The sequence below is a fragment of the Chelonoidis abingdonii genome, chromosome 2 (assembly GCF_003597395.2).
Source record: "Chelonoidis abingdonii isolate Lonesome George chromosome 2, CheloAbing_2.0, whole genome shotgun sequence".
Classification (NCBI taxonomy): Eukaryota; Metazoa; Chordata; order Testudines; family Testudinidae; genus Chelonoidis; species Chelonoidis abingdonii.
In genome coordinates this window covers 292,967,964-292,994,717 of record NC_133770.1, presented here as the reverse complement: position 1 = coordinate 292,994,717, position 26,754 = coordinate 292,967,964, and the positions used below count along the sequence as shown (strand labels likewise).

General features: G+C 40.3%; 1 protein-coding gene and 1 long non-coding RNA gene across 10 annotated transcripts in view; one reads left to right on the top strand and one right to left on the bottom strand.

The window, feature by feature from the left end:
- The window catches only part of PTK2 (protein tyrosine kinase 2), a 405,326-nt gene that overhangs the window by 356,082 nt on the left and 22,490 nt on the right, over positions 1-26,754 (top strand). For 8 of the 9 annotated variants that reach the window (XM_075063277.1, XM_075063281.1, XM_075063280.1 and 5 more), the window contains 6 exons: positions 152-238; positions 1,360-1,497; positions 3,660-3,791; positions 20,824-20,886; positions 25,797-25,836; positions 26,370-26,476. In XM_075063277.1, coding sequence (XP_074919378.1) covers positions 152-238; positions 1,360-1,497; positions 3,660-3,791; positions 20,824-20,886; positions 25,797-25,836; positions 26,370-26,476 — 567 coding nt within the window. The remainder of the gene's footprint in view (positions 1-151; positions 239-1,359; positions 1,498-3,659; positions 3,792-20,823; positions 20,887-25,796; positions 25,837-26,369; positions 26,477-26,754) is intronic. The other variant, XM_075063278.1, reaches the window with a different exon arrangement.
- Positions 1-26,754, bottom strand: part of LOC116838186 (uncharacterized) — a 64,068-nt gene that overhangs the window by 16,119 nt on the left and 21,195 nt on the right. The window lies entirely within an intron of this gene.

Here is a 26,754-nt window from a genome sequence, read left to right as displayed (position 1 = left end):
TTACATTTTGAAGCTTGCTTTCATGAAGCATCTTGTATAAGTTTAGCAGTATGAGAAAATTTGCCTTTCCTGAAAATAACTTACTTTGATTGTTGTATTTTATTTATATGATTGTTCTCTTTAAAAAGTGTACTCTTTTTTATATTTATAGCCTAGCAGACCTGGTTATCCCAGTCCAAGATCCAGTGAAGGGTTTTATCCTAGTCCACAGCATATGGTACCACCCAATCATTACCAGGTAAAATATTACCTATCTTTGTGCTTGCTGTTTTAAAATAGTTTATCATCCATGTTCATGTAGTGGGTCTCTTTCTCCTCGTGTGTACACCAGTTTAGCTCCATTGAGTTCAATAGACATACTTCTCATTTACACCAGTGTAAAGACCAGAATTGAGTCTCGTAGGTTGATTCCAAATGGCAAGCAAGTCAACTCCTTGTCTGACTCTCCAGTCAATTAAAACTACAGTAATAAACTTTTTCTCATATTTATCAAGGAAGTTCAGTGTTCATGTAACAGGCATGTGACAATTTATACTAGGCTAACAAAGTCACTTGCATGTCAAAATAGGATTAAGTGGTCTGATTACCTTGCCCTTGTTCATGCTGTGTTCCCCAGTGAGTTCTCTGAAGCATTTTGTGTTCCCTCGAGTTGATAGCCCTCTCCAAATGTTAACACAAAGTATACTTGCCTGTTTAACTTTGGTCTTGTACCATCAAAGTAAATTTAAAACATCTTCTGTCATGGAACCGTTTCAGAATTTTTAGATTTGCTCAAAGCTGCAGAGCACCCAGACTGAAGCAGCATTTTTTAAAATGAAAACACTTCAGTCTCATTAAAATTGCTTTGATTTTTCTATAGAGAAGGAATTTGTCAGGCCATCCTGCAGCTATGATAATTACATGCTGTCACTCAGGATTTAAACTTGTAAGATACACTAGGGGGTACATTTTTAGCATAGTTCATAGGGAGAAATGTGCATGATTCCTATTAACATTAATGAGAGCTGTGTGTGTAATTCCTTATGTTGAAAATGTATTGATGGATATTTTTTGTTCATTAAGGGATTTTGATGTCCTCTGCTACTAGGGTTAAAACATAACTTTTTTATCACTAGTTGAGGACACCTGTTCTAACACAATAAACGTGGTTTGTTAAAGTAGTATTTGTGAGTATGTCATATTTCAGCTTGAATTGCTGACTTTTCTTCTGTTGCTCTATATTTTCTTTTAATTGACTTAATCTCCTGCCATGAGGCTTTTATTATGCTCTCTGTTTTGGCCACATGAGAGAGAATCATCAAACATAGAGGAGCTTAACTGGGGACCTTAATATGATCATCAAGCATTTTCTTTTTATAGGTCTCTGGCTATCCTGGTTCTCATGGGATACCAGCCATGGCAGGCAGCATTTATCCTGGCCAGGCATCTCTTTTGGATCAAGCAGATTCCTGGAATCATCGGCCTCAGGAAATATCAATGTGGCCCCCCACCATGGAGGTAATGTGAATTTTCACAAAGTTTATTGTACACTGTACAGTAATTGCATTCTAAAGTTTTTTTTTTAATTGCAAATAAAACTCTGGAGTTTAATCTAGGGAAATGAAGTCGGTTTTCCTGGAAGTTTTAAAATGGTTTGATTAAGGAAGGAAGGGAATATTTTATTCATTAATAAAAACAGTGGAGTGGGACTCGTGACTGAAGTCTGTTCATTGTTCTACCACTGGTTTCTTACATGAGCTTGGCAAGTTGTGGTGCACCTATGCCTGAGTTCACTAATCGTTAAAATGGGGATATTAGTATTTACCTTCCTTTTTGGGGGTGTTGAAACTAAATTAATGGTTATAAAGTACTTTGAGTTCCTCAGACACAATGCACCGCAAAAGAGCAAAGTTGTTATTACTTATTATTGAAGGAGAAAAGTTTATGCTACATAAAATATATATTAATTCATCATCCATTTAAAATATATATAGTGCCGTGGATACCTAGTGCACTTTATGAATCCAAGGTTTCTCCATGATCACAGCATACCTCTCACCATCCCAACGCCACTAAGTGCCCCGCAGATTGCCAAACTCTTTCCCCAACCCTGCCCTCTCCTTTGCCCTTTTCATTCTTTTTTCATTCCCCTTCCAACATTCCATCCTTCTCCTTTCCTTCCTCCCTGCACTCCCTTCATCTCTCCTTATTTTCCCTATCTCGTCATGGTAGTGGTCCTCATGCAGCTCCCATCTTATGAAATCTCTTTGCTCCCTGTGGTGGTGCTCTTCTCTCTCTACCTGTAATTGCATGAGCAGAACTGAAAAGTGGGATATTCTGCTAAATACAGGACAGCAGAGATGTGTCATGCAAAGAAACCCATAATTGTGCTTTTCTTTGCGCAAGAGAGCGCTAGTTTGACTTGACCATATGTTCTGCCTATACTGTACTGGTTGATACCTTCACTGTATCTAGTTGGTGGTGTAGGATTCCTCCATGAGGTTGGAATGGCTAGTTCAGGGGTCGGCAACCTTTCAGAAATGGTGTGCCGAGTCTTCATTTATTCACTCTAATTTAAGGTTCTGCGTGCCAGTAATACATTTTAACATTTTTAGAAGGTCTCTTTCTATAATTCTGTAATATGTAACTAAACTATTGTGGTATGTAAAGTAAATAAGGTTTTTAAAATGTTTAAGAAGCTTCATTTAAAATTAAATTAAAATGCAGAGCCCCCCTAGACCAGTGGCCAGGACCTGGGCAGTGTGAGTGCCACTGAAAATCAGCTCGCATGCCGCTTTCGGCACACATGCCATAGGTTGCCTACCCCTGGGCTAGTTAATGATGAAAACGTTTCTTCCATTCTTACACAGGTAGAGTAGTACCCTAAATCCCCCAACTAGTCAATAAGAACAATAGACTCTGGCCCTATATGTGGGTGAAGGAGAAGGCAGTATAAGAACATGATGTGTTTTGTGCATATTCATCACTAATACATTACAGCTGAGTTTTTCACAGGAATTTATGGGGGTTAGGTGACCAAATCCCATTGAATTTCAATAGGAGTTGGGCACCTAACTTCCTTTGGTGCCTATGTGAAAACCCTACCCCACATTTCTTGTGGTTAGTGTTTTCAGCACCACTTTAAGGGGACAGTGTCAGGTACGTTAGGCCCAACATTTAGATTTTGTAGAACAAGAAATTTACAAAACTACTAGAAATATTCCCACAATATTTTTCAAAAGTGTCAGTAAAAATAAGTGAGGAAGAGGGTTTGTCGGTTTGGATAGAAACATTATCCTGCAGTGCTAGCAACCCAAACATTGTGCTAGTTCCCCAGACCTGGACAGTAATACTGACAAATCTGTTTTCATCATCCAAGCTTTGTGAAAAGAGGGGGAAAAAAAGTACATAAAAATTCTTGAAAAGTAAAATAGATTTCTAAAGTTCATTCCGTTCCAATAATAAGCAGGGCAAACTACATGTTTATAACTGGAATGTGTCCTTTTTGATGTGCCACTTTAATATTTTAGTCGAGCTGAGACGATAGACTATAAGTTTGGGGTTTTCTAAATCCTTTCTTATATAATACAAGAGTTTTCACAACTGTGTATAAAAGCTATTGAGTCCCATGACATTCTGCCATGGTAGGCAAATGGCAACCCTTGAGCTTTTCCTCTTAGGATTCTGGCACTTTGGACATGCGAGGAATGGGACAAGTCCTACCAACACATCTAATGGAGGAGAGATTGATACGACAGCAACAAGAAATGGAGGAAGATCAGCGCTGGCTTGAAAAAGAGGAGAGATTCCTGGTAATACATTGCAGAGTACCACTAATCTCAGTAGCAGTCAACAGTTAAAGCTTATTAAAATTAATAGTTTCTGTGTAACAGCAATATCAATTGAACAGATAAGTTACTACTGAAACTTAACTGGCATTTATTTGAGCCAGCTTAGTCCTCAAATAATAGCACAATATAGGCCTCTCAACTGTCTAGTTTAAATACAAAATTTGTCTGTTCCACACAAACATGTGATTCATTATCATCAGTTGTTGAAACCTGAAATACTGACTTTTTAAACTGATAACTGAAATGAAAAGTTTTGCTTGGCAAACAAATCCAGTTTTTAACACTTCTTGAGCAGCTGTTTTTCTTGTGGTCCATATCTGGATCTTCATCACACGTTTGTTTTCCACATTCAGGGCTCTAGAGATTATGAGGGGTGGTGCAAAATGCTACTATGTGGGCATCCAGATTTGCTCCTGAGCAGGTAGAGCAGAGAGAATTCAATCCCTAGGAGAAGGGTTAATCTCACATTTATCTGACAACCCTGGCTCTTGAAAGAGTTGTCCAATTTTCTGCTCAAAGAGCAGTGAGAGAAGTTGATGGGAGGGCATAATTTAAAAACAAACAAAAAAAAAAAACAAGCAGGGAGTTGTGGAGAGCAGTTTGTTTGATTTCCTAATCTCTGCTCATGAATCATCCCTTTTCTTTTCTTGCCAAGGTTACAGTCTTGCTTTTCTGGGGTGAAACCCATGTCTTCAGGGAGAATCAAAATTCTAGTTTCCCAAACATCTATATTAGCAGCAAAACACAGACTCAGAGTTCAGGTTTTGTGTTCAGATGCTCACTCTTCAGACCAACAGCTGGGGGAGGTTTAGGTTGGATATTAGGAAAAAAGTTTTCACGAGGAGGGTGGTGAAGCACTGGAATGGGTTACCTAGGGAGATGGTGGAATCTCCTTCCTTGGAGGCTTTTAAAGTCAAGCTTGACAAAGCCCTGACTGGGATGATTTAGCTGGGGTTGGTCCTGCTTTGAGCAGGGGGTTGGACTAGATGACCTCCTGAGGTCCCTTCCAACCCTGATATTCTATGATTCTACTGGGAATGTTACAGAGACAGCACAGTCAGACCACACACAGGATGAGGAACAGTGCTCTGTTCTGTTCTATATAGGTTCTTATGCCATGCTTACCACTATAATAACTGAGCACCTTTCATTAGTGCATTAAGCATCATGACTAATATCTGGCGTGTGTTTTTTCTTCTCATGATTTTTCATCCGTTCCCCAGGGGGAGCAGTGTGCACAATGGAATGTTTTGTTTTAGAATTTTTTTATAATGTAACACATGTTGCTGAATGTTTGTCACAGAAGGCACAGGCAAAGAAGTGGACGTTGCACTTAGAGTGGAAGGCAGTGAGGTTTATGATGGTCGTTAGTTCCTGTGGGAGTCTGTTCTACTGTCCTGAACTGACCTCCAAGAAAACTGACCCTTGCACAGATGAGCTTTACCCTCATTGCAGAAAGTTCCATTGTGCCAAAGGGACAAATTTATCAACTACAATTGTATTCGTGGAGCTTTAGGTGATCTTGTAGGTTCTCTGGGCCCAGGCCACTGAATGCTTTGAAGAAAACAACTGAGACCTTGAACTTGGCTCAGTATTCTATGAGACGCAAGTGTAGGAGAGTGGAATACAGGTTTGACGTGTGCAGTGTTGCTGAGGAGACATGCTACAGGATTCTGTACCAGTTAGTTTTCTAATTACTGAAGACTTAGAATCATAGAATATTATGGTTGGAAGGACCTCAGGAGGTCATCTAGTCCAATCCTCTGCTCAAAGCAGGACCAACCCCAACTAAATCATCCCAACCAGGGCTTTGTCAAGCCAGGCCTTAAAAAACTCTTAAGGATGGAAATTCCACTACCTCCCTAGGTAACCCATTCCAGTGCATCGCCACCCTCCTAGTGAAATTGTGTGTCCTAATATCCAACCTAGACCTCCCCCACTGCAACTTGAGACCGTTGCTTCTTTTTCAGTCATCTGCCACCACTGAGAACAGCCCAACTCCATCCTCTTTTGGATCCCCCTTCAAGTAATTGAAGGCTGCTATCAAATCCCCCCTCACTCTTCTCTTCTGCAGACTAAATAACCCCAGTTCCCTCAGCCGCTCCTCGTAAGTCATGTGCCCCAGCCCCCTAATGATTTCATTGCCCTCCGCTGGACTCTCTCCAATTTGTCCACATCCCTTCTGTAGTGGGGGGACAAAACTGGACGCAGTACTCCAGGTGTGGCCTCACCAGTGCTGAATAGAGGGGAATAATCACTTCCCTTAATCTGCTGGTAATGCTCCTACTAATACAGCCCAATATGCCATTGGCCTTCTTGGCAACAAAGGCACACTGCTGACTCATATCCAGCTTCTTGTTCACTGTAATCCCCAAGTCCTTTTCTGTAGAACTGCTGCTTAGCTAGTCGGTCCCCAGCCTGTAGTGGTACATGGGATTCTTCCTTTCTAAATGCAGGACTCTGCACTTGTACTTGTTGAGCCTCATCAGATTTCTTTTGGCCCAATCCTCCAATTTGTCTAGATTACTCTGGACTCTATCCCTACCTTCCATCGTATCTACTTCTCCCCCAAGCTTAGTGTCATCTGCCAACTTGCTAAGGGTGCAATTAATCCCATCAGATCATTAATAATGATGTTGAACAAAATCGGCCCCAGGACCGACCCCTGGGGCACTCCACTTGATACCGGCTGCCAAGTAGATATTGAGCTGTTGATCACTACCCGTTGAGGCTGACAATCTAGCCAGCTTTCTATCCACCTTATAGTCCACTCATCCAATCCATACTTTTGTAACTTGCCGGCAACAATACTGTGGGAGAGGGTATCAAAAGTTTTGCTAAAGTCAAGATCTATCACATCCACCGCTTTCCCCATATCCACAGAGCCAGTTATCTCATCATAGAAGGCAGTCAGGTTGGTCAGGCATGACTTGCTCTTGGTGAATCTATGTTGACTGTTCCTGATCACCTACCTCTTCTCCAAGTGCTTCAAAATGGATTCCTTGAAGACCTGCTCCATGATTTTGCCAGGAACTGAAGTAAGGCTGACCAGTCTGTAGTTTCCCAGGTTCTCTTTTTTCCCTTTTTAAAAAATGGGCACTATATTTGCCTTTTTCCAGTCCTCTGGGACCTCCCCTGATCTCCACGAATTTTCAAAGATAATGGCCAATGGCTCTGCAGTCACATCAGCCAACTCCCTCAGCACCCTTGGCTGCATTAGATCTGGAGCCATGGACTTGTGTACATCCAGCTTTTCTAAGTAGTCCTTAACCTATTCTTTCACCACTGAGGGCTGCTCACCTATTCCCCATGCTGTGTTGCCCAGTGCAGCAATCTGGGAGCTGCCCTTGTCTGGGAAGACCGAGGCAAAAAAAGCATTCAGTACTTAAGCTTTTTCCACATCATCTGTCACTAGGTTGCCTCCCCCATTCAGTAAGGTGCCCATACTTTCCCTGACCTTTTTCTTTTTGCTAACATACCTGTAGAAACCCTTCTTGTTACCCTTCACATTCCTTGCTAGCTGGAACTCCAATTGTGCCTTGGCCCTCCTGATTACACCCTGCATGCTCTAGCAATATCTTTATACTCCTCTCTGGTCGTTTGTCCAAATTTCCACTTCTTGTAAGCTTCCTTTTTGAGTTTAAGCTCACCAAAGATTTCACTATTAAGCCAATCTGGTCGCCTGCCATATTTGGTATTCTTTCTGCACATCGTGATGGTTTGTTCCTGTGCCCTCAATAAGACTTCTTTAAAATACAGCCAGCTCTCTTGGACTCCTTTCCCTTCATATTAGCCTCCCAGGGGATCCTGCCCATCGGTTCCCTAAGGGAGTCTAAGTCTGCTTTTTCGAAGTCCAGGGTCTGTATTCTGCTGCTCTCCTTTCTTCCTTGTGTTAGGATCCCGAACTCAACCATCTCATGTGTATCATCTTGCTGTAGTGCAGCTCAGAACTGACGACAGCTTGAATAACTGAGGCCAGGTCATCATTTGCCAAGGTGGTATGGAGTCTCCTAGCCAAATGGATATTGTAGAAAGCATTGCTTATCAATGTTGCTGTGTGAGAGTTTAGCATCAGGGAAGAATATGAGAGTTTAGCTACAGACTGATTGACCAATTGCAGGTGTAGACCTGCTACCAAAGAAGATTTCACAGTGGCTGCAAACGCTTCAGAATGCTTTCTTCTGCCTACCAGCATCACCTCTGTCTTGCTTGGATTCAGTTTCAATCAGCTGTTCTTTATCCATGAGCTGGTCTCATCCAATTACTGGTGATAGCACTATGGTTGTATGTGTGGTGAAGAATAGGTAGAGCGTTTATATTACAGGCACTTGAATCCATGTCATCTGACCAGTTCAACTAGTGGCTGCATGCAGGTGTTGACTAGGGTTGGAGAGACAAGTGAAACTTGTGGGACTCCACGTGAGGCAACATAGTAGGCGTGCAGTGTCCCATCACTACTCTTTGGGTGCATCTCTCCAGGGAGGACTTAAATCATTTTAGTATATTACCTTCGACCCTTGAAACTTCTTTCAGGCAAGACAGCTGTCTTATTGTAAACTGGATCAGATATTGCAGAGAAGTCCAGGAGAATAAGAATGGATGTCTGCCTTCTGTCTATTGGCAGCAGGTCATCCATCGGTACCAGTAAATCAATACAATTCCATGTCCTGGCCTGAGTCCAGATTGTGTCAGACCCAGGATATTAGTTTCAGTTAGATAAGGTTGAAGATGGTTTTTGACTAACTTCTCTTATCAGCTTGCTCAGGAAAAGAAGGTTTGACACTTTGAGGTATTTGGTTAGAATTTATGGATCCAGGGTGGGTTTCTTTAGTGTTGGCTGGACTTTTGCATGTTTGAAGAAGGAAGAGAAGGGTCCTTCCCTGAATGAGGTGTTGGCTGTTTTGGTCATGAGTGGCACCAGTTGCTCATGACTCTCTCTTTCAAGCCAGGAAGGGTTTGGATAGGATTCAGAAGTCTTGGGTCAAGACTCCTTTAGGGTATCCAGAACTTCTTGGTGAGTGAATATAATGAACTTAAGGAATGCAAGCAAACTATGGGCTGCAGACAGGGCAGATTGAAATTTTTGGGAAGCCTTCCCAAATGTGCATGATCTTTTCAGTGAGGTAGAATGATGGTTCTTTGCAGCTCTAGGTACTAAGTTCAAATATAGGATGTAGATACTCAGAATAGAGTGTACCCCTCTGGATAGTTCCATGGGGTGGGATTTGGCAGCGTCAATGAAGACTGATAGGAAGGTTCTCTTAACCGGTGATATAGCTTCAGCATCAGCTTGGAGGAGTTTGTTAAATTTTATTCTGGCTTTATCAGCCTTCATTTTCCACCACTCTCACTCAGATGACACACTCCAGCAAAATTAGAAGTAGTGTTGACAAGCTCTGGGAGCAGCTATATCGTACATTCCTCAGAAGGGTGGATTGGCCTGATGTGAACTCTTTTAAGGGGGAAATGGAGAGTCACACGCAAAATACCAAAATCTCATCTTGGATGATTATTTTTGTTTTTCTTGAGCAAATGATGGGGGAAAGGATGCTCCCCTCACCTTTGGCTCCTCTCCTGCCTATTTTTTTTTGTAAGTATTCTGATCAGAGACTTCAAGAGTTTTTTTTGTTTTGTTTTTTTTGGATGCCGGTTACAGATTTAATGGCAATTTATATATTGCTAGGTATTACAAGCTAACATTTTATTAGCATGATATATTCAAATCCATAGTATACTGTCGAAGGAAACTGTTTAATTAACAATCAGGCAGTTCTTGAAAATGAGATTTCATTCTCCAGGTTTATTCCTGGGGAAATTATGGTGGAAAACAGGTTACTAGCACATGTTTCTAATGGACCATAGTCATAGATATGAAGATGGTTAAAGGCTTCCTTTGTATCTACTTTTTTTTTTTTTTTTGAACTTCCCTGTTAAATCCAGACTGCCCAACATCCATCAGGAGAAATTTGTTTTTAGATGCTCTCACCTTTCATTTGAATTCTGTCTCACTGGCCAAGAAGATTGCTTTCAGTGTGTCTTGTATGATGTCTTCAGCTGTCCTCACAATAGGCCCAATCTGCAGACTTTACCAGTGTATATCTCCTGAAGATGTCACAAGAATCTTGCATGTGTAAAGGTGCAAGATCAGATTCAGTGTGAGGTTTGTTCTGAACATTCTTTGTGATCTGGTGAGAAATCACTTGTCTCTTTACCAGTATTTCCCTTCTGTGGCTCCTCTTTCTTCTCACAGAGAAGAGCAGAGTTCATTATTGTCTCAAATCTATTGTTGAGTCCCACATATGCTCTGATAAGAATACTTTTCCATCGAGAAAACATTAGGACTATGAGTTTTGGCAGAAAATCTCTACAGAAACATGATTCTCCTTCTGCATGATGCACCTAAAATTAGGAAACTTTCAGAGGATTATTCTGTGTGTAGAGAATAGACGTGTCAGAGTCTGATTTCAGTCTTCACTTAGACTGGTTTTGAACAAATGTAACTCAGTTGACTTTAATGAAGTTATTCCCAATTTGCATGGGTGTGAAGTCAGAATCAGGTCTGTTTACACAGGCAGTCAGCATACACCAGGCTCCTAAAACACGCATTGCTTCTACCGCAGAGAATCAAGTTTCTCAGGAAAAGAGAAATTTACCAATTGCCTATTATAATATATTGAGCATTAAGAAGAGAGACCATACTGGCGATGGCACTAGTGCAACCACTGCTTACTAGGAAGAAGACAGATTTGCTCATAGACAGAATTTTCTGGTTTCTGCAACAGGAAACTGTAGCTACAAACAACAGCACAAAGATAGTTAACACTGAATATATTATGCTATGATTATTGTTAACAGGGACAGTGCAAACAAGGAAGGAAATTGGAATGGCACCAAAATGTAAGTTACTGCATGGGCAGAGAAGAAATTATCTGTGAAAGTAGCTTTCATAAAACTGATTTACTATGCAAAGCTGTTTAATACTGACAGACAGAAATTCTGTTTGTATCTGTCAATATTAACTTGTTGGTATTAACTGAATTCAGTATTCTGAAATCCTGTTTATAAAAAAGAAAATAATAAATCTCTCAAGGGAAGCCATCAGCTAAAACTACTTCATTCAGTATAGAAGCAAGGGTTAGATAGAATAAAGAACTGTTAAAAACTTCAAGCTCAGAGAGACAGAAAACTCTACCTGCTGGGAGACAGGAAGTGAATTAGGAGGTCATGTATTTGGCTAGGACACCTCTTTTACTATAGGGCTGACATCAGCGTTTTTTTTCCTGTCCCCATCTGCTGGTAGGTAGATCATATTGCACATTGTCTGGGCTGTCATCTTTATTGCACTATGAAGAATTAAATTAGTAGTAAGATATTTTCTTTCAGATTGTTTTGACAAAAGTGACTAAAATGTAGATGTTTGGAGATCAGTGTCTCACAGTGCTGTGGAACTGAAAGACGACGGACAAAATTTACTCCACAGTTCTTTGTATTACAGAAGTGCGTGGAGCACCAATCAAGGAACAGCTTGCTATTGTATTAAGTGTAGAACAGGCAAGTAAAAAAAGAGTCTCTAACCCCATCAGCTAACAATCTAGGGACGGGATAACAGTATTAAGCATGTTATGCATAACAAGCAGAAATCTATTATTTGCTTATTTCATCATTCAGATGTTCCATTGGACAGAGCATGAGTCTGCCAGGTAGGCGTTCTGGATTCTAGGCTCCCACAGATTGTAAGATTTTTACCTGAGGTGACCAGATGTCCCAATATTAGGGGCTTTGTCTTATATAGGCAACTTATTACCATCGCGTAACACCCCTCGTCCCAGTTTTTCACACTTGCTATCTGGTCACACTATTTTTACCATGTCACTTAACTTTAATTTCTCCATCTCTAATAAAAGGATATTGACACAACTCACACAGGGGTTGTGAGGCTTTCTTGTTTGTAGAGTCCCGTGAGGTCATCAAATTAAAGTGGTTATAAAAGTGAGGAGTCATTATTTATCAAGGTCTTGTCTAAACATACTTGGGCAGCACCATCAGCCAGGACAGTGGAACAAGCCAGGACATCAGGAATAAAATCAGTAAAGCCAGGAACACCTTCAGGAGCTTAAATACAGTCTGGAAATCATCAAAATACAGCACCAAAACCAAACTCAAGATTTATAAGAGCTGCGTACTTTCAACACTACTTTATAGTTCAGAATGCTGGGGAATGAGAAAGTGTGACATGTTCAAACTGTCTTAATTCCATTCAACCTGCCTCGGAAATCCTGCATATCTTCTGGCCCGGAACAATCTCAAACCAAGATCTATTGACACAGTGCAGCCAAGAGGATCTGAGCACCATCATTGCCAGGAGGTATTGGAGATGGATCAGTCATGTGCTTCGGATGGAAACTGATTCCATCACCAGAGTAGCAATAAGATGGACAGCTGAAGGGAAGTGAAAATGAGGCCACCCAAAAACAACATGGCGAAGAGCTGTGTAAGCCAAGCTGAAAAACCTGGGGCACAGCTGGGGAACCATTGAAAGACTTGTCAGAAACAGACAGGAATGGAGAAGCTTTGTCACTGCCCTAAACATCAGAGGCATAATAGGAACATGATGATGATGTCTAAACATCAAAGTTGCACCAGTGTAAATACAATTTGTGTTTTGATTAATTTAAAACCCCTTTGTGGACCCACTTAAATCAGATTACTGCTGGTTTATATAGCTATAACTTAATTCAGTAACCAAATAAACACAATGCCTAAAATAGTCCAAGAAATAAATGAAGATCTCATTCTGAACTGCAGCCTACCTCACATGTGTTGGTTTGCATGCATTTATTTACACACAAAATCTTAGTTACGCTTGTTCATGTTTATTTTTCTCTCAGCAGCACAGGCACAAAACAAGGAAATCCAAAGTTAAAGCAACATTCACATCAGCACAATACCGACTTCCAAGCATTACCTCACTACTGTCACAATACTTTATCACACCAAACCACCCTCTCTGCTACACTCGATTTCAGCTCTATAGCACCAACAAAAAGAATGCAGACCACTGTTCTGCTCTCTGAAGGTTGGTACTTGTGCCCTTATGAAGTCCTGTTGATTCATAGGGAATCCATGTTGGCAGAGGTATGTCCATATGGATGGAATTGCAGGATTAGAGTTTTGTGTGTTTGTATAACCCAAATTTACATCGTTTACTCTCTGAATACAGAATGAATTTTCAAGTAAATCTGTTAATTCATTTGTTATAATAATTTTTAAATCATTCTTTTAAGACTTTTATTGGTGATTCTGATTTTTTTGGATCCGACTATCAAATATATTTCCGATTTTTGAAATTTGAATTTTGACATTTCTAGATTATTGACTATATGATTGTGTGTGACTGTAAAATTTAACCCAAAAGGAGAGCCTTCTGCAACTAAAGAAAGGAGACAAACAGAAGCCTCCATGAAGTCCAAAAGAAATCTCCACCGTGTAGATATCATTTATCTTAGTAAGGTGTAAATATCATGGTGACGGGTGCCCTATACAAAAACCCTGGATGAGGAAATATACTGTATGTGCATACATGTGTATGTTTCAGGTTAAACATCATAGTTTTGCCAGTTAAATTCCAAATAATTGCCAACACTTTTTCTAGATTCAGAACCTCTGGTTGGCTACATGTGTAATGTTGGTCTTCTTCTGTAAAATGTTTTCTTACAGCATTTAAATGATCTGTTCACCCATTTGTATTTTATTCTCACTTTGGATCCTTCTCTGGTTTTGTGTTGACAGTGCCTAATTGTTCATTATGCACATATGCACTCTGTTTAGTGGTTTCTCAGCACTTGTGGCATCAGAGAGAGCAGCATTACATTAAGAACTTTTTATTCCCTTCTTTCAATAGCTGTGGATGAAATAACTTGCATAGTTTCCTTATCTTGTTGTTTGTTTTTTGTGTATATAAAAGTTCCCACATGCATATGGTTTAATACTTGTCCAACTTTCTCTGAGAATGGTAACTCAAGAGTAATTGATGTGACTTGCTACTAAAATAGAGTTTTAATTTTTAGCATGAGAAAATCCTACCAAGATATTGTAGCTTGGCATGTCCTGAAAATACGGATATGTTTTTATTAATGAGTCATGGTAATGTAAGTACAGTAGATTATATTCTAATTCTTAATCACATGCATCCATTCTGAAAACTCCGTGTTGATATTTCCAAAAGAATTCAGATATGTGACACCACACTTTCTTAGACCTAGACAAGAAATCCCCTTTCTTTTGGAGGCTTTTGATTTACTGTAAGATTTACTGTGAATTTACAACCAGAAGGATATAATTTCTTCCTGCTCTAAAGAAATCTGTAGAAATAGCAAGCACAAAATATTTTGCTTACACTTACATTTTTGCTTAGTACATTCAGTACTTCTGCCATTGAAAGAAACGTTTGCTCAGCCCCACACAGTCTGAAAGGTCAAGATCAGGGGTTCTCAAACTGGGGGTTGAGACCCCTCAGGGGGTCGTGAGGTTATTACATGGAGGGAGTCATGAGCTGTCAGCCTCCACCCCAAACCTGACTTTGCCTCCAGCATTTATAATGGTGTTAAATATGTAAAGAAGTGTTTTTAATTTAAAAGGGGGTGTCGCACACAGAGGCTTGCTATGTGAACAGGGTCACCAGTAAAAAAGAGTTTGAGAACCACTGGTCAAGAGAGAGATTTCATATTATGGAAATACATGAAATATATTTGAAGGTGGTCTTGTTGCTATGGTCAGTATTAAGGGTCATGAGGAGAATCAGGGCTTGAAAATCCACTCACCAGTGGCAAGTGATAAACTTTCCCAGGTAAATGTTGGAGAAATTCATGGTTTAGGATCCCACAAATTTCTCCCAACATCTTCCGATTTCATTTTTTATAAAATGTTTCTATCTCTTATCATGGTGTTAACTAGACTCTGCAAGACACACCAGCTTGGCTGGATGGGTTCATTTCATGGGGCTCAGCCACCTACTGGTTTCCTTGGGAACTTTGCTCCCCTTTACCTCCCAACTCCATATGCCCCACCCCACCCCCGCCACCGCCCTGCCCCAGTAAACGCTGGAAAAATCCTTCCACTGCCCACTCAAGAACCCAAGGGGACATATTTTCCCGAACAACTAATCATCAGAGGGGATCAGCTCCCCATCCGTCCAGCCACACAGTGCCTGTCAGCTGCCACTGTCAAGTAGGGAAGTCTCCATGAAGTTCTAGGGAAGGGGAACATGGTTAGTCAAAAGGTACTGGGCATGGCGTAGGGAATGGAAAGGATGAGGGATTTGCTTTGGCGGTGCAGAATGATGGATAGAGTGTGAAACTGGTAGATTTTTGTGTGTGATGGGTGGTGAGTATTATTCAGGGAGTGTCACATGCATTGTTGCTAACTGAGGTGGGATTTTTTTTTCTCATTAAAATTCTGACAGCATATCGTTGTTCCAGTGCTAGAACCCAGGGGCTAAAAGGGTCAGTGAAATCTTATCACTTAGAAAGGTCAAAGCTGCAGTGCGTTTGCCTTTAGAACTCTCGCTTTGCTGAACTGATAACCCCCAGCTATACATGTGAATAAACCAGAATGGGAATTATCTCAAGGGATTTAGAAAGCCATCTGTGCCTGTTATTAGTCATTGAGCACTGTATTCTTAGACTGAGGCTGAAAGTATGTATATTGTTGTGTATGTACTTACATTTCTGAAGTACTCACATGTGCTGCAGGCCAGTACCTGCTAGGCCCTGGGAAATATACTCCTTTACAAAGGGCTATCCATGTTTTTGGTTTTATATAGATAAATATTAAAGGCCCAGGTGTCCCATAATGGTAGGTATTGTAGGAACATACAGTAAAAGACACCCTGCATAAAAAAAAATAATTTTGAGCTAATATAAGACCAGATAAAATAAAGGAATGTTATAGACAACCAGAAAGAGCCAGGGATTGGAGAATAATGGTAACAATTGTAAGTACATGTGTTTACATAGGCTGGCTGTGTGCACAGCGTCAAGTCAGTTATATTTTTAATAAGAGACATATAAATTAAATGGACTCGTTGGAGTCTGTTCTTGAAGCTTTTCTGTTGCAGAATTGCCACCTTTAAGTCTGTTACTGAGTGACCAGACAGGTTGAAGTGATCTCTTACTGGTTTTTTAATGTTATGATTCCTGATGTCAGATTTGTGTCCATCTATTCTTTTGCGTAGAGACTGTCTGGTTTGGCCAATGTAGAGGGGCATTGCTGGCACATGATGGCATATATCACATTGGTAGAGGTGCAGGTGAACGAGCCCCTGATGGCGTGGCTGATGTGATTAGGTGACCAACAGTCTCCAACGAGAAACTGCTGAACTTGGATTGATATGCAAATTAGATACCATCAATTTGGGCTTGACTAGAGACTGGGAATGGCTGAGCCATTACACACATTGAATCTATTTCCCCATGTTGAGTATTCTCACACCTTCTTGTCAAACTGTCTGAAATGGACTATCTGGATTATCACTACAAAAGCTTTTTCCTCTTAATTAATTAGCCTCTTAGAGTTGGTAGGACAACTCCCACCTTTTCATGATCTCTGTATGTTGTGACAAAGTTCTGAGCCTGTATTTGTGGGTCCCGTGCTTCCTGTCGGATATAGTAGCCTCAGAAGCTCGGGATGATCTCTTTCCCAGTATGGTGGCAGAGGTTGCCACTTATTGAGCTATTTTCATCACAGGCCAGTATGGGAGGTGGGAAGGTGGAATACCCATAGTTTTTGTTGCTCCTTAGAGCTCCTTAGGTACCGCTGGTCTCCTCCCTGGACCAAAGTCTATTTCCTCTTTCAGAGGGATCTCTGTAGATCATGTCGGGGAGAGGGGGAAGAAAGGGAGGAACCCAGGCCCACCCTCTACTCTGGGTTCCAGCCCAGGGATCCTAATGGCAGCAGCTGTTTGCGGCTTCCCTCCTCCACTAACGCTGCTTTGTTTCCCTGGGCAACTTCCCCATGCTTCCCTTTTCCCAAGCTTCACCCTTACCTCAGGATTCAGTAATGCTACCTCTCCTCCAGCTCCTTTTCCCTGGACTCCTCTGGAGAGAACTGGCAAGGAGAGCTTTTAAAGCAATATAATTGGTTCCAGCTGTCTCCATTAACCTATCAGCCTAAACTGATCCTTTCTCAGTTAATTGAGATCAGTTGCCAGCATTAGCCTAACAACCTTAGCTGGTTAAATTGGCCTCAGGTGCCTTGATTGGCCTGGAGTAGCCCTTGTTTGGCTATCCAGGTGTCAAGGTTCCTTCCCCTCTCTGAACTTTAGGGTACAAATGTGGAACCTTCATGGACACTTCTAAGCTTAATTACTAGCTTAGATCTGGTAACTCTGCCACCATCCAGAAATTTCAGTGTCTGGAGCACTTCCTGTCCCCCCAAAACTCTCCCCTCTCTGGGTGGCTTTGAGGGACTTCACCAATTCCCTGGTGAACACAGATCCAAACCCTTTTGATCTTAAAACAAGGAGAAATTAACCATCCCCCCTCTTTTCCCCCACCAATCCCTAGTGAGTCCAGATCCAGTCCCCTTGGATCTTAAAACAAGGAAAAATCAATCAGGTTCTTAAAAAGAAAGCTTTTTATTAAAGAAGAAAGGTAAAAATCATCTCTGTAAAATCAGGATGGAAAATACTTTACAGGGTAATCAAATTCATATAGCCCAGAGGAACCCCCTCTAGCCTTAGGTTCAAAGTTACAGCAAGCAGAGATAAAATCCTCTCCACAAAAAAGGGACATTTACAGGTTGAGAAAACAAAAATAAGACTAATCCGCCTTGCCTGGCTATTGCTTACAATTTTGAAACATGAGAGACTGATTCAGAAAGATTTGGAGAGCTTGCATGGACGTCTGGTCCCTCTTAGTCCCAAGAGTGAACAACACCCAAAACAAAGAGCACAAACAAAGACTTCCCTCCACCAAGATTTGAAAGTATCTTGTCCCCTTATTGGTCCTCTGGTCAGGTGTCAGCCAGGTTCACTGAGCTTCTTAACCCTTTACAGGTAAAAGAGGCATTAACCCTTAACTATCTGTTTATGACACCAGGGAACAGGGCTCTGCTCATTCTGAGGCTGATATACCTGCCATCCACCACCTTCTTATATCCCTCTGGCCTGAGTCCGTCACAATATGTATATATATCTCCTTACTATATGTTCCATTCTATGCATCCGATGAAGTGGGCTGTAGCCCACGAAAACTTATCCTCAAATAAATTTGTTACTCTCTAAGGTGCCACAAATACTCCTGTTCTTTTTGTGGATACAGACTAACATGGCTGCTGCTCTGAAACCTAAGATACTACTGTTATGGGAGTGGCCACAGAAGCACCAACATATTCAGAAGTGGAGAAGGGAGTAAATATAGAAGGAACTGCAGAAATATGGATTTTGGCAAAGCCCAAAAGGAAGAGAATCCCTAAAGACGATTAAAATTGAAATATGTTTACAATATAAGTGAATTGCTCATTAGAGGCTCTGATCCAAAGCCCATTTTAATTTCAGTGGGCACTGAATCCAGCCTATAGAAATAAGACGGGAAGCAAGTATTGGCAATTGAGCATGTGTGAAAAGTCTAGATTTATGTTGGGACATGTGGAGACTTTCTTTTCCTCAGGCAGTTTTCTGCGGTTTCTTTTTAACTGTCTGGAGTACCTGTGTGACATGATTTCTGTTCTTTATATGTTGTGTGAACCTGGCATTTAAAGAGCAAAGTTACAGAATATTAAAAACAAGTCACAATCAAAAGATAGTGATTTTTTCCCTGCCTGTATTTTGAAGCTGAGAAAATAGAAGTACTGTAATTCCATCAATTTTCCTTTTCTCCGTATCTATTTAATGCCACAGAAAGTTGTATTTTATTCTATCAAGTGTATGTAATGATGCTTCTGCCTTTGCTTCAAAAACACAGAATATTTCACCATTATCTGAGAGAATGCTGCTATTAGGCACTTTCCTGGAAGAATAAGTACATTCATTGAAACTTAAAAATAATTGAAGTTTGCCCAATCCAGTGTTTTAGTGACTGAGATTTTTTTTGCTTTGCCCAAGAGCATTTGCAATGTAAATAAAAATGAAACTAAGACAATTTCTGAACACTAGCTCCAAATCCAATTGTAATGTAAAGCTCTTTGGTTACATTCGTTTACTAAGACAGAGCAAGATAATTTTTGTGGTGTTCAGTTTAAAATATAATGAAAAACATTACATGGTTTATGTAAGATATATATTTATATGTATATTGGACACCTAGATAACTAGCAAAAAAGAATCTTTCGTCAGAAAGGACATGTGCTCTTGTGGTTAATGGGTTGAGATACAAGAGATCTAGGTTCAGTTGCAAGCTTTGCCATATACTCCCGGGAAGACCTTGAGCAAGTCACACAATCTCTCTCTGCCTCAGTTTTCCATCCGTAAAGTAAGAATAAGAATACTACCTTTCTCCCACCTTTTGTCAGTCTTGTCTATTTAAAATGTAAGGTCTCTCTGAGACAGGGACTGTCTCTTTCTATGTAGTTGCACAGTGCCTAGCACAAAGTGGTCTTGGTCTCATCTGGGGCCTTTAAGCACTACCTTAATACAAATAGTAAATGGTCTGTGAAAGCCTTGAGTGAATGCTGACAGTATGACTGTACCACAGCTCAGGCTCTTCTTATTGGCTGCCAACAAATGGTGGCTATTTCTAAAGACCGATATTAGGTGTGTTTTTGCAGTATAGCACAGCTTCAGTTTTTTTCAGGAACATTTAGCAAGATATGTCTAACCATGAGTATTCCGGGGCACAGCACTCCCATATTTCCGCTCATAAGCAGAGAATAGAGACTGGGTAGTTTTAAATGAAAATCACAGAATTTTTGTCCTCCAAAAAGTTTGCCCCCAAAACAATTTACAGCCCTACATGACATAACTTTAGTGAAATCCAGCGTTTCATAGTCGGCATTTATCTAAATAAGAAAAAAAACCACTGTATTCCCATGTAATTTGCACCGGAGTTAGTAGGCATTATGTGCAGTTGAAAATGGACTCCTCCATACACATTCCTAGCTGAGGGAGGTAGAAGACAGATCATCTTTCATTCTCTGTTGGTCTATCCATGACATCAGAGGAATTTCCTAACTGAGCTGACCTTGTGGTCTTGGGATCAACAGTAGCCATTGTTTCAGGACTGCCTATCTGTTGGTCTTTCCAAATGTTTTTTTGTCTCAGAAGTATAAATACAGTGGATACCTGGGTGTGTGAGGAAGGGAGTGATAAATTAAGTTTTTTAAAAAAAAAATAAAAATAAAAGTATTTTCCTGAAAGCTTTTCATTTGTACCATTTAAAAAGAGCCCTCCATGTACTGTTTTTAACTCTAATAAAAGGTAAATTTGTTTGTTGCTTCTATCAGCAAAAGGGTATTGAAACCAGTCTTCTTTATTAGCTTTCTGTATCTTAACCACAGTGTTTAAAGAGCTCCAGTAATTGGCCCCATTTGCAGGCTTGGAGATGGAGCCAAGTACATATAAGCCTTTCTCAAGCAGGAAACAGGAATTAATACGCAGCATTTCTCATCCTGTGGTTGAAATTTTTGCTGTTAGGAAGAAAATACAATAAAAAACGACTTTGCTGCCTCTGGGAGAATTAAAATGCAGGTTTTCCAATGTTGTGTTGGGGAAATGGTACTATCAATATTTATATAAAGCATTTTTATGTGGTAGCAGAAAATGGGTAGCTGAAAAACAGTTCTTTAGAAGCTACTGATAGTTTCGGTATCTGTACTTGCAGGAGCATGTTACAAGAACCGGGGATGTGAGGTGCAATGAAATCACATCTCTATTAGTCAAAGTATAAATTTTTCAATAGTACTTTCTTGCCTTTATGATTAATTTAATTTAATCCTAGGCTGTTTGAATTTGTAATGCTCTTATAAACAAAATACAAAACCACATTTTTCATTCCTTTAGAAACCTGATGTGCGGCTCTCCAGAGGCAGCATAGACCGAGAGGACGGGAGCCTCCAGGGCCCGGTAAGTATATATGTGTGGTATCTTTTCATCTATCAACTCTTTCTCTAGGTCTCTGTAGAACACACTGTACATTGCCCTGATTGTGGGAGGCAAGTTAAAGTTTGCTAAATGTTTCCATTATAATTACGTGGGTCTGAAAGTTTCCAGAGGCTCAGCTTCTGCGGGAATGGCAGCAACAGCAAATTTGTTCACACAGCAGTTTGGGGTTCTTTTTCTTGGTGCTGCTGTTGAAACAGATGACTGAATGTTTTAGCAAATACACTCTGATTATTTTACAGTGTACATGTGATGTATAGCCAGGGCTTTTATTTAAAAATAGGGATAGTTTTGCTTAGATTTCTGTCAACAGGAAGCAAGATTAAAATAACCTATGCAGATGATAAGTAACTGAAGAGCTTTCTCATAAGTAACATAAGTCTTGAGTAATGCAACAACAGCCATCTCTCTGGGGGTAAATGAGCTAGTAGAAACAAATGGGGCAAATCCAATATTCATTCATTTACTGCCAGACAACAGCTGCAGCTATGATATTCTCACTCACTGACTTAAGTCATGTCTGTTTTAAAAAAAAAAAAAAAAAAAAAAAGGGTCTCAAATAGTTTCACTTCCTTTGTCATCTCTGTACCACAGTCATTGAAAGTCGAGGATCGTGCTCTGTGTGTGTGTTAATGATTTAATTGGACTGCTTGACTATAACTTTTCTGTAGTGATTGCCTTCATCAGTGTTTCTCTAATTCCATATTTTTTTATTCGCCTTTCTCGTTAGGTTGAGTTGCTGTTGTAAAATCCAAATTGTTACGTAAAATAGAACCTCAGAGTTACGAACACCTCAGAAATGAAGGTTGTTGGTAACTGAACAAAATATTATGGGTGTTCTTTCAAAAGTTTACAACTGAACACTGACTTAATAGAGGTTTGAAACTTTACTATTGAGAAGAAATATGCTGCTTTTAACCATTTTAATTTAAATGAAACAAGCACAGAAACAGTTTCTTTACCTTGTCAAATCTTTTTTTTAACTTTCCCTTTATTTATAGTTTACATTTAACACAGTAATGTAATTACTGTACTATATTTGCTTTTTGGTGTGTATGTTTTCTCTGCTGCTGCCTGATTGCATACTTCCAGTTCCAAATGAAGTGTGTGGTTCGTAACTGTGAGATTCTACTGTACTCATTCATCACTTAAATATTATAGGAGAGAGGGACTTTGAGACAGATCCACAAAGGGATTAAGACACCTAACTGCCACTTCAGGTACCTAAATCCAAAATTTAGCTCCTCAAAACCCCTGCCCAGCTGCTGCCTATCTTTGTAGGCACCTAAATTTCCACTGGTAAAGTGCCCTTGGTGTCTAAAGATCTGCCACTTGCCATGTGCACAACAGCCTCAGTTTAGGCACCAGATCACCTAGCACACACCTAAGCCTCAACGGGAGGCAGCAGGAGAGATGGTTCCTTGTAACTTTTTATCTAGTGGTTAGAGCACTCACCCATGATGTGTGGAAACCAAAGTTCAGTTTCCCCCACCCCCTTTAATAAATTTTGCTTCCCATGGCTGCTTGATCCCAGGATGTCTGCTTGTGTCCTAAATGAGAAATGCAGTATATGTTAAACTCACACTACTCAGTCCTGCATTCCCAGATGAGATGAGGTGGGGAGATTATCCCCATTTTACAGCAGGGGGAGCTGAAGCACAAAATGATTAAAGCTAAAAATGTCCACTAATTTTTGGTGCTCAGCTTGAGACGGCTAGAGCTTGATTTTTCAGAATACATGGAATGCAGCTCCAGTGGCCTTCACTTGCAGTTATGAGTGTTCAGTGCTTCTGCAAATATGAGGCAGAGATCCAGCATGGAAATTTTCAGACCACATGGTTAACATTTGGCCAAGTTTTAAGCAGCTGGAAACAGGGTCTTATAATGGAAAGTGTTAGATAACTTTAAATATAGCTGTCATTGCCATCTCTGCCTGTAATTTTAATACCATAAAATTCATTTCTGCAGATGTTGCAACCTCTGGTTTTGTTAAGTTGAGCTTTTATAAGGCAGCTGATATAAGGTCAGACCTGAAAAACTTCTTTTGGATAAATACTGCATTGCTGTTCCTAGTGCTGCTTATCCCATTAGCTTTGCCATTGGAAGGATGATCCATTGGCTGGGACACTAGCCTGGGACTCTGGAATGCCAGGTTCAATTCCCTGCTTTGCCACACACTTCTTGTGCCACCTTAGGCAAGTCCCTTAATGTCTCTATTCCTCAGTTCTTTTCTCTAAAATGCTGTGGCACCTTATAGACTAACAGACGTTTTGGAGCATGAGCTTTCGCGGGTGAATACCCACTTCATCAGATGCACGTAGTGGAAATTTCCAGCTGTAGGTATATATATGCAAGCAAGCTAGAGATAACGAGGTTAATTCAATCAAGGAGGATGAGGCCCTGTTCTAGCAGTGGAGGTGTGAAAACCAAGAGAGGAGAAACTGGTTTTGTAGTTGGCGAGCCATTCACAGTCTTTGTTTAATCCTGAGCTGATGGTGTCAAATTTGCTGTGGTGTTCAATTTGCAGATGAGCTTAGCCTCAGCAAATAGTTTCTCTTGAAGTCGAGTTCCTGAAGTTGTTTTCATGCAGGATGCACCTTAAGATACTCTACAGTTGCCAGGAGGTCGAAGTGCTCTCTACAGGTTTTGATATATCCTCTCCATAACTGATTTGTATCCATTTCAGTCTTTTCCGAAGACTGTCCGTATTGTGGTGATTTCACAGACAGAGGGCATGCCTGCATCTATGATTGTGTATTACATTGGTGACGTGCAGTGAATGAACGTGATTGTTGCTGATCTGGTTAGTCCTGTGATGGTTCGGCTGGTTTGATACAGTGTGGGCAGAGTGTCGCTGCGTGTAGATATGTGGGCAAGTGGCATTGAGTGTTGTTTGTGCATGCCAACAAACCTCGATGCCAACTCTGCCACAATATCTCACCAGCAACACTCACAGGACTAACAGATCAGCCACACCATCACCGTTCTTCACTTGCACGTCCACCAATGTAATATACGCCATCATATGCCAGCCAATGCCCTCTGCTCAGTACATCGCCCAACATGGACAGTCTGGTACGGAAAAGTAAGATGTGACACAAATCAGATATTAAGATGATTGGCAATATATCAGAAAAAACCTGTAGGGAACCACTGTCAACCTCCCTGGCCACCAACTGTAGAGATGCTTAAGGGGGCCATACGTGCAGCGAAAAAACTGTAAGGATCAGACTGAAGAGAAAGCGGCTGAGCCTGTGCAGCGCGATCCTGGTGCAAATTTGACGCCATCCATCGTCAGATTAACAGAAGACTGTGGAGATGCCGGGTCGCAACTACAAACCAGTTATCTCCTCCCTTGGTTAAACGGGGCCTCATCCTCCTTGATTGAACTAACCTTGTTATCTCTAGCTTGCTTGCATATATATATCTACTGCTGGAAATTTCCACTACATGCATCTGAATAAGTGGGTATTCACCCGCGAAAGCTCATGCTCCAAAACGTCTGTTAGTCTATAAGGTGCTACAGGACTCTTTGCTGCTTTTACAGATCCAGACTAACACGGCTACCTCTCTGATACTTGACGTCTCTAAAATGGGGGTAATAGGTCCATACCTCACTGGGGTGATGGGAGTACAAATACTTCAAAGATTCTGAGGTGCTCAGTTACTATAGTAGTGTGGACCATGTGAGTACCTCAGAGAAAGAGAGATTTGCAAGCACAGATGTTCTCTAACACACACCCCAAAATCAAGTTTGATTGCTGAGGTTACACTAGTAACAGCTAGTTTGGGCAAGTGAATTAATTAGCACTCTATGAAGTGATTTATACTCGATTCATCCATAGCTAATAGTGAGTTCATGCAAGAACTTGTGTGTCTTTGCACTAGTTTAGGTGAACCCTCAGTTCCCAGAATTAGTTCTTTTTAAAGTGTTGAAAATGCACCTCCCTTAGATTTGATGCGATTGAGACTTTAAATCTCTTTCCAGTCTTTTTACCAGATAGATATGCAGCCTGTTTCAGAATGGTTTTCACTTAATAAATAAATAAATGTTTTATTGCTGTGCTTAACTGAGAACTGTAGCTATGTCAACATTTTTTATTTGCAAAAGAAACCCCAATCTGCAGGAGCTCTTTCATAAAACATATGAGTGTATTTAGATGATGTTGTTTTTCAAGAAGGCAACTGCAAGTCTCATACAAAGCATTTGTTATGTTGTAACTAAACAATATAACTAAACAGATTTCCCTCTGACTTGACAGTAAGCTGTGTAAATATAATTAGCAAAGCAACTCATTTCAATCCAATATAAAGGATTTCCAAATGAATAAGTAGAGTATCTTTTATTTATTCTGTTTTTACTGTGAAGTTCTAAAAGTCTGTTTAATCTGATTTAAACTATAGCAATAGAAAAGACTCGAAGCATGCAGTCGTCTAATTGTTCTACTACCATTTTTTCTCTTAGCAGCCACAACTTATTTAAAAATTATCTTTGGATAGAGAACTAAATGTGGTAAATGTGCCATCTTATTTGACTAATGCCAGTATCAGCCTTGCAAGGACAAACTATTAGTAATATAGGTAAAGGCCAATGTGGTTGTGAGCAACGCAACACAAGTTGAATGGACATTTTTATCCTAAGTAACGTGATCTGAAATTGTAGTTCGAAGCAATATGTGTCTCGTGATACCTTAGAGTAATGGAGGGGGAGGGAGAGAGCAGGGGAAATACTTTTGCAATGTCTGTGGCTGGAAATCTTAAAAGAAATTGGATAACTCTAATGGCCAAGTTACAACAACAAACGTTTCAGTTGAGGATCCTTGAACACCATAACTGTAATAATTAGAATATTAAACTTACATTTTCTTTTACAGGCTGGTAACCAGCACATATATCAGCCTGTGGGTAAACCAGGTAAGCCATAAATTTACTATATAATCAGCATGAACACTCAAGTTCATGATCCTTGATACATTTCTTCTAATCTCAGAAATTGCATTAGTTGCCACAGTAGTAAATAATAATGTAGGCCAATACTGGATACCTGAGGTTAGGCATCTAAATAAAATTTGGCATGATTTTCAGAAGGGTTAAGCACCCACAACACCTATTGATTTTTTTGGGAGGTGCTCCGGCTGATTTTATTTAAATACTGAACTTTTGGCCCCAGAATTTTCAAATTTGTGGCGGAGATTTTTGAGGCCTTATTAAAAAGTTCATGCTGTTATCTTTATTGTTTCAAGGCTTGAAAAAAGACTGTGGGATCTTTTAATTTCTTACTTCCTTTAGCTGAAATAAAGATAAGAAGCATAGTTTGGCAGATGGAGTTTTCATAAACAGAAATAGAACAAGCTTATTCAGTGTGCTGAGTACCTTCCCAAAATGTTATAAAGTCAATATAATAAATTAGTCCTTTTGTAAGGTATGCAAAATATGTTGTTAACTAGATCATGCAGCTCCGCCAAAGAAACCACCTCGTCCTGGAGCCCCCAGCCATTTGGGTAGCCTTGCCAGTCTCAACAGCCCTGTGGACAGCTACAATGAAGGAGTGAAGGTACGTTGCTCAATGTCATATGAAGTATGTTTTAACTAATTGCTCATTATGCACCAAAAAAGAATCATCAACAATTACTAATGTGGGAGCTGATGCTGAAAGTGAAAACAAAACCGAAGCTTGTAACCGAATACGTTGTCATGGGACATATTCACACTGGCTGTTTGCTACTGTGGTTTGCATCTCCCTCCAGTCGGACCTTGTTTGGAACAAGAATTCCTGAAAACATACTCTCCCGCCCCCAATCCATCCCCCTTCACCTGCCATTGTGTTTAGTT